Source organism: Echinops telfairi, unplaced genomic scaffold (genome assembly GCF_000313985.2).
Source record: "Echinops telfairi isolate 266 unplaced genomic scaffold, ASM31398v2 ScPeMD7_443;HRSCAF=831, whole genome shotgun sequence".
Classification (NCBI taxonomy): domain Eukaryota; kingdom Metazoa; phylum Chordata; class Mammalia; order Afrosoricida; family Tenrecidae; genus Echinops; species Echinops telfairi.
In genome coordinates, this window is record NW_022104341.1 from 63,797,789 (window position 1) to 63,810,605 (window position 12,817).

At 43.3% G+C, this 12,817-nt stretch overlaps 1 protein-coding gene across 4 annotated transcripts in view; it reads right to left on the reverse strand.

Moving 5' to 3' along the window:
- PATJ (PATJ crumbs cell polarity complex component) overlaps window positions 1-12,817 on the reverse strand; it is a 399,766-nt gene that overhangs the window by 147,689 nt on the left and 239,260 nt on the right. For all 4 annotated transcript variants that reach the window (XM_045291780.1, XM_045291779.1, XM_045291778.1 and 1 more), the window contains exon 28: window positions 2,993-3,084. In XM_045291780.1, the coding sequence (XP_045147715.1) occupies window positions 2,993-3,084 (92 nt within the window). The remainder of the gene's footprint in view (window positions 1-2,992; window positions 3,085-12,817) is intronic.

The following is a 12,817-nucleotide window of genomic DNA, read 5'->3' on the forward strand; positions in this document are numbered from 1 at the left end:
CCTTTAACTCTCATGCTCTCTATGACTTTACTATAATCTCTACTTATTATCGCTGTACAATTGCGCCTACCAAACCTGTGATGTTTTGTGGGGTTCCCTCTTACCCTTAACCCCACACCCCCAACAGAAGGGTTACAAGGAAGGGACAATTCAACCAGGGTGCAGTATAGCACCGAGGAAACACACATCATTCCTCTAGTTCCTGAATGTTTCCTCCCCCCACTACCATGACCTACTTCTACCTTACAAATCTGGCTAGACTGGAATACACACATCAGTCCAGATAAAAACTGTCGACACGACACATGGAACAGTAGTGGAAGTAGCGTTATCATGAGGGTAGGGGGATGGTGAGGATGGGGGTGGGGACTCACCACAAGGTTGGATATATAGCTCTCCCCCCAGCGGGACGAATAACAGAAATGTGGATGAAGGGAGACGACAGTGTAAGACGTGAAATAACAATAATATATAATTGAGCAAGCATTCATGAGGGTGGGAGGGTGGGGGAGGGAGGGGATAAAAGAGCTGATACCAAGAGCTCAAGTAGAAAGAAAATGTTTTGGAAATGTTGATGGCAACATATGTACAAGTGTGCTTAATACAATTGAACGATGAATTATAAGATTTGTAAGAGCCCCTCAATAAAATGATTAATTTAAATTAAAAAAAAAGAGGGCTTCAAGATAAATAAGCCAGAAAGTGCCGTGCAAATACCCAGAGGGATTCACGAGGAAGGAAAACTCTCTCTACGAAAGGAGAGCTCTGAAGTGGACCGCCAGGAGCAGAGCAGCAGCCTGGGTGAGACCAGAGTGATGCTGTGGGCGGGAGTATTTCCATCACTTCCTTCGTGTGCACAGCGAGAACAAACCTTCCCCGCACTCCTAATCGGCGGGATGGGAGGAGGTTTGCTGATTAGGAACTGGTGAGAAGAGAAAGGAAAACGATGGTCACTATCATCTTAAAACACCAGGCACATTCATTCAGCTCTTACTCCAAGCCACGCACTGTGGTGAGCATCTTAGATTTATTAAAGTATGACAAATAATGAGTAGGTGCTTCACTCTCCCCACCTTCCCCAGTTTATAAATGATAACTGTGTCCCAGAAGGCACTGGAAGAGATCAATAGCTAACATAAGGGCTTAGATAAAGCACCTACAAATGACTCACGAATTCCCGTTATTTCAGTCAGATAGCAGTGAATCAAAGAACTCCATTACATTGCTGACAGTGCCGTGATGGCTTCAAATGAAGGAAATTCAAAATCCAGATCCACTTATATTGGAAGAGCTGACCTGGTTACCAAGCAGGAACATGCGGAGCCCTAGCACGCAGCACGAGTCTAGACAGCAGAGCTAACATCTCCTGAACTCAGGGTTTCTGATCAACACTCCTGTCGTTGTGAGTAGCCGTCTTCAGTACTTTCCCGTACAGAGGCTGAACTCCCACTGTCAATATCCCGGTTTGGTATTTGTGTGTTTAATCTTCCTTCATCTGCTGACTAATAAATAATATTGAGCATCTTTTTAACATATTTAATGAATCCTATTCGATACCTTTTCATTTTCTTTGTTGGCTATTTGTAAATATTTTCTCCTGTTTTGTTGTTTCTTTACTTTCTTAAGAATATCCCTCGATGAAGTCTAGTCTATTTTTCCACTTATGGTGTGATATCTACAATCTCATTACCTGTGAGGTCTTGAAGAGGTCACCGCTCCATTTTCTTCTAAGAGTACTTTTAAAAATAGTGCTTCGAGTTCATCATTGTACATGGGGTATGGATTTCTCTTGTTGGTCTGGGTGCCTTCAAGTTGAACCCCAACTAATGGTGATTTTACAGAAAATAGAACAAAACACTGCCAGGCCTGTGCATCCCCCTGATCGGTTGCAAGTGAGGCGATTATGACCCCAGGTGATCTGTGAACAGAGGGTCAGGTCTGCATTTCTTCCTAGTCTGTATCTGTCAGGAAGTGCCACGGAATCCTCTTCAGCACAGCGTCGTTCTTTCGCAGGGAGGAACCTGGTTATTCCAGAACAGCCTATTGCACAAAAGTTTCTCTCACCACTAAATAGATTTGGTATCCTCATCAAAAACCAATAGGCTATAGATGTATGGGTTTAGTTCCAGATTTTAAATTCTATCCCATTGGTCTATGTGTTGATCCTTAGACCAGTATCATTCTGCTTTCATTACGAAAGCATTCCACTCCCCACCCCCCAACTATTATGGGGTCATTAGGGAAGTTACCAGGTTACCATTCCGGTTCAGACATGTTCAGAATACAGTTCTTCCAGTCAGGACAGCTTCTTTTCAGCCATGTCCTCAGGAAGCCCTCTCTCTGCTCCTTAGCCTCTTAGTCGCATGGCCTCAAGGGCCCGGCCGGCCTCTGTGGACTTGAAAGTCCATTGCTTTGTCTCCTATTCTGGCTCTTGGATCTGCTGCTGTGCATTCTCGGTCATTCAGTAGCCACTATTCTGGTGACACAGTGCTCTGTCTCCTTTTCCAGCTGATGGTGACTGCCAGAAATCCTCCATGGTCCGTAGTTTGTATCTGCATCACTCCAATCCTGACCCAGACTTCCTCAGACTGGTCCAAGCATTTTAAAATCAGGAAATGTGAGTCCTGCCACTTGGCTCCTTTGAAGAATTTTTTTTCTCAAGTTGGTTTGGTTGTTCAGGGCCCTTACAATGAAAGAATCCATTATCCAAAAGAGTTCTATTCTGTCTATGTACAAGATAATCAGGTCCAGGAAGGGGGGACATTTTCTAACTGGCATGCAAATATGTGTCTCAACTACCAATTCGATCCCATCAAACAAAAATAACAAGAAAACCTCATAACAAACAAATCTACACCTTCAAAGTACCAGAAAATGATAATGTCATTTTAGAATAAACAGTAATTTTAGCAAGACAAAATAGTGTTACACAAATAGGAGCATCTCCAGAAGAAATCTTTGGGGTTCTGAAAACCAGACTTATCTGTCTTACCTAATGAAAACCAGCTTCACCTTTGTTGGGGCGGTCTTGATAATGGCGGATGCATTTTGGTGACTTCTTCCAAAGAGAATCTGGTTGTTTATCTGTTTGGGGAAAGAAAACAAAAGAAAAGGCACTTGTGAAAACATACTCTGCACAAGGTACAGTAAATGGTGGCTCTTGCCTGGAGCCAGAGTCAGAACAGGAGGAGGAAATGGACACGAGGCTAATTGTCTCCATGAACAACTGCCTCATCGCCAAGTGCAGGACAACGGAAGAACCAGGTAATGCCCGACGACTGTGACTGCGCATGGTGAGCAACAATTCTATACAGGAGTCCTGATCAAAAGGGGGGAAATGCACGCGGATTTTAAATTGTTACAGAATCCATTAAGTTTTAAACAGGTTCATATAGGACTCCAACGTTATAACAACACAACACAACACAACTTTAAAAACCTTACCATTCTTAATAGTCAAGATTAAAACACTGTCTCATTTTAAGTAGCTATTAAAGATCCCTTAAATTCAGTTTTTACTATCTTAATAAACACCTTGCAGTCCTTGTCCCTTTGGCTAAATTTCAAGAGAGTAATTGAGCTAAAACGAAAATTTTATGATACTGTATTTCCTGTAGTTTTTCGAGATTCCAAAATTATGAAGCACGAAGACCAAACTTGAATTCACCGGAGTTCTGGAGGGCTCATTACACACGATTCAGTAAATAAGTCAAGGTCATTACACAGCATAAAATTTGTTACTCCCAAGGAGGTACATGTTACATTCATGTTTTGTCAAATTTTAGATCAGTTGCACATTTTATTCTACACAATCAATGAGCCATCTGCTCATACTCCAGATGCAGTGGGATTTTTAGCTTGATGGGATTCCCCTAAATATGATCTAAAAACATTTACATTCTGAATTTTTCATTCCAGATTTGATGATGGCCATCATTGATCTTTCTTCCATTGGAAAACAGCCAGCACAGTTTTGGCCACCCTAGGCCCCAATCTCTTTAAACAGTAGTTAATGAGCTATACACCTTGCTCTAAGGGACCGCTATATAAATGAGACCTCAATAAATCCTGCTATTTAAAGGACAAGCCTGTTGTAAAGAGCATGTGATTAATGTGTCATTTGATGCCTCGCAAATTATGCATTTGCAGATACACCTGACATGTCTTTGAAAGCTCACCTGAAAAAGAGATCATGTTCTGTCACAACAGTTATTATGAGAAAAAGTATAGAAGGGAACACTTTGGTAGATGGAATGAAAATATAGTCTCGTTAGCTGTCTAAGCTGAATCTCACCCATCACCTGTCTGAAGTGGTGAAGGTGGGCTTCACATCCAAGACTGCTACATAGGTAACCACGAGCTACCCCCTTGCTATCTCCCATTCTATCAGCCAGGGACACAGAAATCCACCCATGTTTCCTCCTTTCTGAAGAGGATTGAAACTGTATGACAGGTGAAAGAAACTGTGGTTTATCATTTCATCAACAAAGATTTTAATCGCCAAGCCAGCTGTTATTGAGCGGTTTCCAACTCACAGTGAACCAGGAAGCCAGAGTGGAACTGCCCCCTAGGGCTGTGAGGCTGGGCGCCATTAGGGGGCCGACGAACACCTCTTCCTCTGCTCTCTTGTGGAGCTTCCCGGGGGTCAGACCAGCACCTGTTTGGTTAGCAGCCCACGCTTCACCCGCCACACCACCAGGGCTGCACCACAGTTTTAATGTTCACGCATTTACAAGGGCTCACCTTTCCTGTTATGGTTTCTGCCTTTACTGTATCATATATTTCAGAAAGGCACCCACCCCCATGGATTATTGTACAATGATCCATGCATATTTTCCTGGTTTCAAGTTTCTTTTATCCATCGCTTCTTACATAACTCACTTATAAGGGTGGTGGTTAAATAAATCATGCAGCCACTAATATTAATGTGGAAAAGCATACTTAGTGCCACAGAAAGTGATCAAAAGGCATTAAGTGGCAAACTCAGGTTATAAAACAGTATGTCCGGCATGATGAGCTACACATAAATGGGGTGATGCATGGTTGTGCCTGACTCGATGTCTGGTGTTCAGGTAGTTATTTGGGATTCCCACCACACCCTCTACCCCCGTATGCCTTTCCTAGGTCCCTGGTTGACTGGGGCTGCTAACCATGAGGTCACCAGTTCAAAACCACTAGGCACTTTTCAGGAGAAAGTTGAGGCTTTTCTATTCCCGTAAATCTTGGAAATCCACAGAGCAGTTCTGTGCTGTCCTATAGGGTCACTATGAGTCAGAATGGATTCAATGGCAGGTTTTTTACCCTTCTTTTCTTTGGTTTGATGTCTTTCCTAAAACATGATCCATCTGACCCTCCAGACTAAAGTATGTCCATGATTCTATCAGCGTTTGTCTTCACCAAGAGAATCAATCCTGCGGGTTCTATTGAAGGTCCAACTTTCTTCTTCTCTAGAAGGACCCCAAACACCTAGATCAAAAACTGATTAGGAAAATTACTTGAGAGCAAGCTTATGCCAGTAGGTTAAAAAAAAATCTGTCTATGGCACTTGTGCCCCACCTAACCTGGCACGTTAGGCAGATATATCTGTGGGGGCACATTGCAAACATTTATTGACTTGAGCTACATCCACTGGCTTCGTGAAGGCAGGCACTGGCTCTGTCTTCTTGGCATTCCCTGGCTGTTTGTGCGTAGATTGCACACAGTGGTGCTCCCTCAGCATGCGCTCAGTTGTACAGTTTCCAGTGTACGTGACCCTGAGGTCTTCTGAAGTGAGCCCCAGCCTCCATAATACCTGAGATGAAAGCTTCCCTCGCCCCGACTCCCAATCTCCTCAGCAGCAAAACCTTGAGCATATAGAAAATCAAATCAGCCTGTTTCATGATAATGGATCTGCGTGTTTCTAATCCTTGAGCCTGTGTTTTGACAGACCAGAATATATTGGGGCTGTTATTCTAAGAGAGCGAAATTCATTCCCAAGTGAAGAAAGTGGGCATTTCCTTTTCATTTCCCCATGAGTAAACCTAACGTCTGCTCTGCGTGTTGCTGTTCCTGCCGAGTCAGAGGCCCTGGCCATAGGAGGGGGAGCAGCTCGCTTGGTGTGAATGTTTTCTTGCGGTGCCAGCAACTGTGGCGTTTACAGCTACAGCAGTTGCTCCCTGCAAGTGTTCAGTGGCCTCCGGAGAAAGTCGGCTATGTAGTGAAAAACTGGGAGCCAGGCAAACTCAAAGTAGAGTGAAACCCAATTTCACTGGATTAAACCCAACAGGGAGATGAAGATCTCTAAGTACACAAAGACAAAACCTCTCATCTAGACGTAAGAATAACACATTAACAGCCTCGCCGTTTCAGGAGAAGCAGCACTCTTTCGTGTTTCCTTATCGTTTCCTGTGATATAGAAATAATTTCACTATTTAAATGAAAGGCAGGGTACTTTCAACTGTGTAACCAGATTTTACACGTCCTCATCTCTAAAGGAAACACTGTTTCCATCCAGTCAATGCTGACTCATAACAACTCCACAGGGCCATGGCAGGACTGCCCCCGTGGGCTGCCAAAGGCCAATCTTACAGAAGGAGAAAGCGGAGCAGCTGCTGGTTTTGAACTGTTGACCTAATGGTTAGCAGCCACAAGCAGCCCCTATGCCACCAGGGCTTCTTAGAGGAGTAACTGATAGTAAAGGAAACATGCTCCAGAGGAATTTCAGTAAGTACTTAGAAAGAACATGATGCACAGAAAGCATAAGTCACTTTAGACCAGGGGTCCTCAAACGTTTAAACAGGGGGCCAGTTCACTGATCCCTCAGACCCGTTGGAAGACCGGAGTATAGTTTGAAAAAAACTATGAACAAATTCCTATGCACACTGCACATATCTTATTTTAAAGTAAAAAACAAATGGGGCAAAAACACCCGGCGGGCCAGATAAATGTCCTCGGCGGGCCGCATGTGGCCCACGGGCCGTAGTTTGAGGACCCCTGCTCTACACTGTCAATTATTCTTTTACTGAGAAGCTGTGGAGGGCCTCTAGGCCTCCAAAAAGATATCGAAGGTTCTCCAAGTGCCCCAAACCCTAACCAACGACCATCGAGCAGACTCCCACTCACAGCGATCCTATAGGACAGAGCGGAACTGCCCGCCCCTTTGCGTTTCTGAGACTTCCAATGTTTGCAGGAGCAGAAAGCCTCATCTTTCTCCAGTGGAGTGATCTGGTGGATTCCAACCACCAGATTCCAACCTCGCAGTCAGCACCTCAGGGCGTAGCCCATGACACCACCAGGGCTACCACGTAGCTGAGTATTCACTCTGAACAGGAGAATATACTAAGTCTTTTTTGAACAATATTTCATCAAAATCTCAGAAGAGGATATGTTATTATTCTATTCAACAGTTTGAACGTGAAGTGGCTGGGGGATTTGAAACCCTATCCTTTTGATGAGCAGTCACATGCTTAACTACTGTGCCATCAGGAACCCTAGTTCAACAGATTAGGAAATGGAAAGCGAGAGAGGTTGGGTAATTTGCCCAAGGTGACTGAGCTAGCAGACAAAAGCTTGTGGTTCTACAGCACATGTGGAGTTCACATCCTACGTAGGGTGCTCAATCAGAGGACTTCCAAAGACCATCTTCGTAAACATGTTCATTAAATAAATTCCATATCGGAAGGAAAGAATGCTAGCCACTTACCAATTTTAGGTCCTGGGCTTTTGAGAAAAAAGAGGACAGACTCAAACAACTGAAGAGAGAGAGAATCACCAATACTTTACAGCTAATCTTTTAAAAATTGCAAAAGAGCAAATAACACAACAGAGCTCAGCAATTGATCTACTTGGTATCACTGAATGGCACACGTGAAAGATGCTGAACGGGGTGGTAGCGGGGTGATTTATGTCAACTTGAATATGTATGAAAGAGTAGGGGCGGAATCCAACCTGTCCACTTGATGCCTTCCTTGGGAGTGTGGCTTTCTTATAAGGAAGAAACGGGGAACCTTCTCTCTCTGCCACTTTGTCTTCCTGCTGCTGGGACTCTATCTCCAGGGCAGCTCCACATGGGCCACCAAACTAACTCTAGGAGCTGTTGGCACCCGGCGTTTCCATCCACCCACTAGATCTACATACCCTTGCACCCACAGGCCTCTGAGCTTCCTGCATCTAGTTTCAGCTTCTGGTGCCGTGGGCCTACAACGACGTGAGTCACACGAGGGATGGAAGGCCTTGAGCTGGACTAGGCTGGGATGTCTTCTTTAGATGGGATTACTTCTTGATATGAAGTTCTTTCCCACACATGTATGAGTGGTTTTGTTTCTCTAGACCACCTGGCATAACACAAAGTGCTAGGCTTTCTTAAAGTTCCAAATGGAAGATGGCATCCCGTAAGATGGTACAACTCTCTTCATATACACCACACCTTGAAAGAAAAAAACACCCTTGTTACACTCTTTGCCCCTTGTGCTTCTGAACAGAACACACATAACTAAGGGTTCTTGAATGCTTTCTGGCCCAGACCAAAGAAAAATCAATGAAATATTCATTCTGGGGCAAACACCGCTGCCAACATCTTAAAATATAACTGATAACTCAGACTGTCCTGAAATTGGACAAACATTGATCTCCAATTACTTATAATTAAGTCCAACGTAGAGAAATGACATACCTCCTACAAAGTTTCTTTGTCCAAGATGACTCAGTGATCTGGGGAGGGAAATAAATTGTTTGGAAATGTCCTTTCCTACAATGGTTGCAAGGAGCGCTGGTGGCACAGCTATTGACCACAAGGCAGTTGTGCGAGCCCCCAGGGGCTCCTTGGGTGAGAGATGAGGCTGTGGACTCCTGTAAAGATTTAGGTCTCAGAGTCTCAGAGGGGCCGTTCTCCTCTGCCCTTCAGGGTCACTGTAAGTTATGTTTATTAGCTTAAAACCCAAGATACACAATTCTTCCACCCAATGATAACGCTATCATTCCAATTTATGCGTGTTATGTCAGCTTAATTATTATGAATATTGCCTCATCTAAAAGTTAGACACTTCAGATGATAAATTTTACTTTATCCACTTTTATCAAATCATGAGTGGAAAGAATTTATTTTATAGCAGTCATTCTCTATCTCCCTATTATTACAATGAGAAGGTCAGATGTGGAGTATGTAGAGTCTGTAAACGCGTCCTTTGCGGTCTTTGCCAGCCAGCTCACAACTCCTTCTTGGTTCTAGACAAGCCTGCCGATGTGCCATCATACCAATGCTATGACGAATGGCAGTCAACCACAAGGGGATCACCTGGCAAAGTTGACTGGGCAGGATGATAAGTGACCCAAACTAGGGTAAGAGTTTGGATGATGCCAACTGGGCTGAAACTCACCTAAGTATTCTCTACACATTCCTTGAGCTTCTGCACGGTAGTCATATTGCAATACAATTATGAAGAGTCAAGGAATGTCATCATTTCCTGAAGATGCATCCTGACCTTCATGTTTCCAGAGAGATCCATGTACCAACCGTAACAGGGAAGTCTCCTTTTGGGGGTGGGGGTGGGGGTGGGGCGGCTAAATCACCTTAAAACAAATTTGTTCTTTACCATTAAAACAGATGCACTGATACCGGTCCTGCCACCCCTCTGATTCTAAGAGTTAATTTGTGCATACAAGTGACATACATTGCTCTACCATCGGGTCTTACATTATCCCCGATGCTCAGGAGTTTATCTGAGCACCCCAGAGGAGAAGAATGAATGAGTGAAAAACAGACAGACTTCCTGTCCAAAGTTATCTTCTGTGTTTTTGATGACAACAGAAATTTTCACATCAGTTTTTGGCTATCTTTACTGATTACTAGCTCCCTAAAAGAGGATTTTCTGAGATCCGCCAGGTGGTTAAGAACTTCAGCCTCAGCTCCAGGATCCCGGGTCTCCAAAAGACACTAATATTGGGTAAGTTCAGTCATTTCCCCCGGTTCTGAATTCCCGATTCCTTGAAATGTAATTCATCTGCTCTCGCCACTCAGGCAACAGCCTCAAACGATAAACACCTGTGGTCCAACCTTAAAAGTCATACACAAGGGAGCTTCAAAAAGTTCACGGAAAAATTCCTCACCTTTTAAAGAGGTTTTACGAGCCTTAAATTTCGCCCTTGTGGGTTGGCTTCTGCTAGGGTGGTTTGACAGAACGGAACCTCCCAAAATTTGATTTGAGATAAATCTCCTACATTTATATATCAGAGATGTAATATTTAATTACAGCATGATAGTAAATAAGAGGAGTGCCCTGGTGGAGAGTGGTTAGATGTTGGGCTCTGAACTGAAAAGTCAGCAGTTCAAAGCCACCAGCTGCTCAGCAGGAGAAAGGCAAAGCTGTCTAATCCCAGAGAGAATTGCAGGCTTGGAACCCACAGGGTTTACAGTCTGCCTGTGCTGCAGGGTCACGGTGTGTCAGAATCCACTGCATGGTAGTGAGGGGAGTGAGAGTAAAGACCAGTAGTAGAACCGGAATTAATCCAGCAAAGATTCAGCACCAGCATGTGGATGTCAATTCTCTGTTATACTGCATAAGCTTTCATCTGAGAAGCTTTCAATGAGATTTGTTCCAATAAGATTAATTATTCAAAGATATTAAGAGATAGACTTCCGGCTACTTTTGATTTTCCATAGTTCAATCAAACATGACTATACATTTATTCTAAAGAGTAGCTTAATTAAATTTACGTTTAAAAGGTTCCAAATTGGAAGTAAAAGTTAACGAACTTTAACTAGGATTGAAAATATTAATTACAGAAAATTAAAATTTACTTTAAATAACAGACTTGCCTAAGGTCTACAATGTCATAATATCCTCAACAATTTCCCTGCCCGTTCTTTTATTAAAGCAGAAGGTCTTCTTTGAAATGTGAAAACAGATGGGGGGCAGTAAAAATTTTTTTTTAATTTTAAAAAGAAATGTGAAAACATTGTTACTGAAGCACTTAAATTGCGGTAAACGGAATCTAAGAAGCGCTCTACCCACTTTCACTTTCAAATAGATTCTAATGTAGCATTTCATGACATCAGAATTTTTAAAAATTACTGCCAATTCTGGCTCACAGCAGCCCTTTAGGAAAGAGTAGAACTCCCCCTCTGGGTTCTGAGATTGTAAATCTTTATAGGAGTAGAAAGCCTCATCTTTCTCCAACGAAGCAACTGGTGGTTTCAAACAGCTGACCTGAGGTTAGCAGCCCAACACGTAACCCCTATGCTACCAGGGCTCTTAGAACCTATAGGTTAACCATTGTCTTTAATAAGCTCTTTTACTTAGAATAAAACACATCCAGGGGAAAAAGAAGTAAACCGTAAGCATTTATAATGTGATGGATAGTTTATGGGTATAATTTATTTAAAAAATTTAGCTTATAATTTATTCTAAAAGGCTGAAAAGGCAGAGGAAAATGGGAAAACCTACACAGTCACGGACAAAAATATAAATGGAAAACTGTGCTGTTAACAGAAGGAGAAGACGAAAAATACTGAGATGCGTCGGACTATAAAGTTTACACCATGAGTGTAGCCGGCTTACCACATTATGATTTCCATCTGTGAAAAAGTTTGAGTTTAAAGACAGCTCTGCGACGATCTCTACTCCCTGTCAACAGATGATAGCTCTGCCTCACTGGTGGGACTTCAGTCATTCTAGTTTGCTCTCTGCCTCCGTCGTTTATAACTCCAAAACCCAACTCACTGCCCGGTCCACTCAGTTTGAGCTCATGGCGACCCTCGAGAACAAAGTAAAACTTCCCCCTGGGTTGTTCCCATCATATAAGGCACTCCATATAAGGAATGTCCATGTGCAAACAAATATGAGTGTAGGTGTGCATATGCATTCAGTACATCATTTCAGTGCCACGCAGATCAGCAGAGGAAAGTACCATTACCTCATTATGCAAATGGAAAGGAAGGCTGAATGAGATCAAGGAGATTGACCAATGTAAAGTATTTAAACCCAGGCTTTATAAACAAATCTGTTTCAGCTCAAAGGCCTGTCATGCTAAAATTGAGGAGACCTTCACTAAAGATGTTAATCTGCAGGGAGAGGGTGAAACTGGGAGGGAACAGAAGAGAGGAACGGACGGAGGAAGGAAACCGCAGAAAAAGTAGCTCATTTTTAATCCTATGAAATTGTACAGTTTGCAAGGCCTCAAAAAGTAGAATTCCCAGACAAGTACTACACTAATAAAACATAACGAATATGCAGGGCTGCCTTCACAAATCTGGTGTTATCATCAGTAAAGCAGTTATAAAAGTACATAACTGCGTTGTCATTATAAGAGGCATAAATGATCATAAAGCAAGAAGTGATTGCATCTTGTGGCGGTGGGGAGCATGATCTCTGGAGAGTTCAACAGTTGCTGAGCAGGCACCCACAGAAATGAGGATCTGGAAATTCACTAGGGTTGGAGAAAGGCCTAAGAAAAGCGAGGTGTGAAACTGCGAGTGTCTCCTGGGAACTACAGGTCCATCAGCAGAGCGTCCAGTGGAAGGCAGATTATTAGAGAATTGAAATGGCCAGTTCTTTCCAAGGGAGTCCTGAATTCTTACTCTTGGCCACCACCCCAACCAAGAGTGACAGAGGTACCAAGGTTAACGAGGCAACAGGGACGATGACTAAAACTCATATAAAAATGTAATTCCTCTGGTGGGGGGCTGGCCCCAGTCCCAAAAACTAAGTGGATGCCTGCCCCTCCCCCAAGAAGAATTTATTTCAAAAGAAGGCACTGAATCCGCAGCTCCCAGAGAGGGACATATCTGATCAGAGCACACAGGAGCAGATGACGGGGGAGGAGGAGAGACTGGAGCACATCC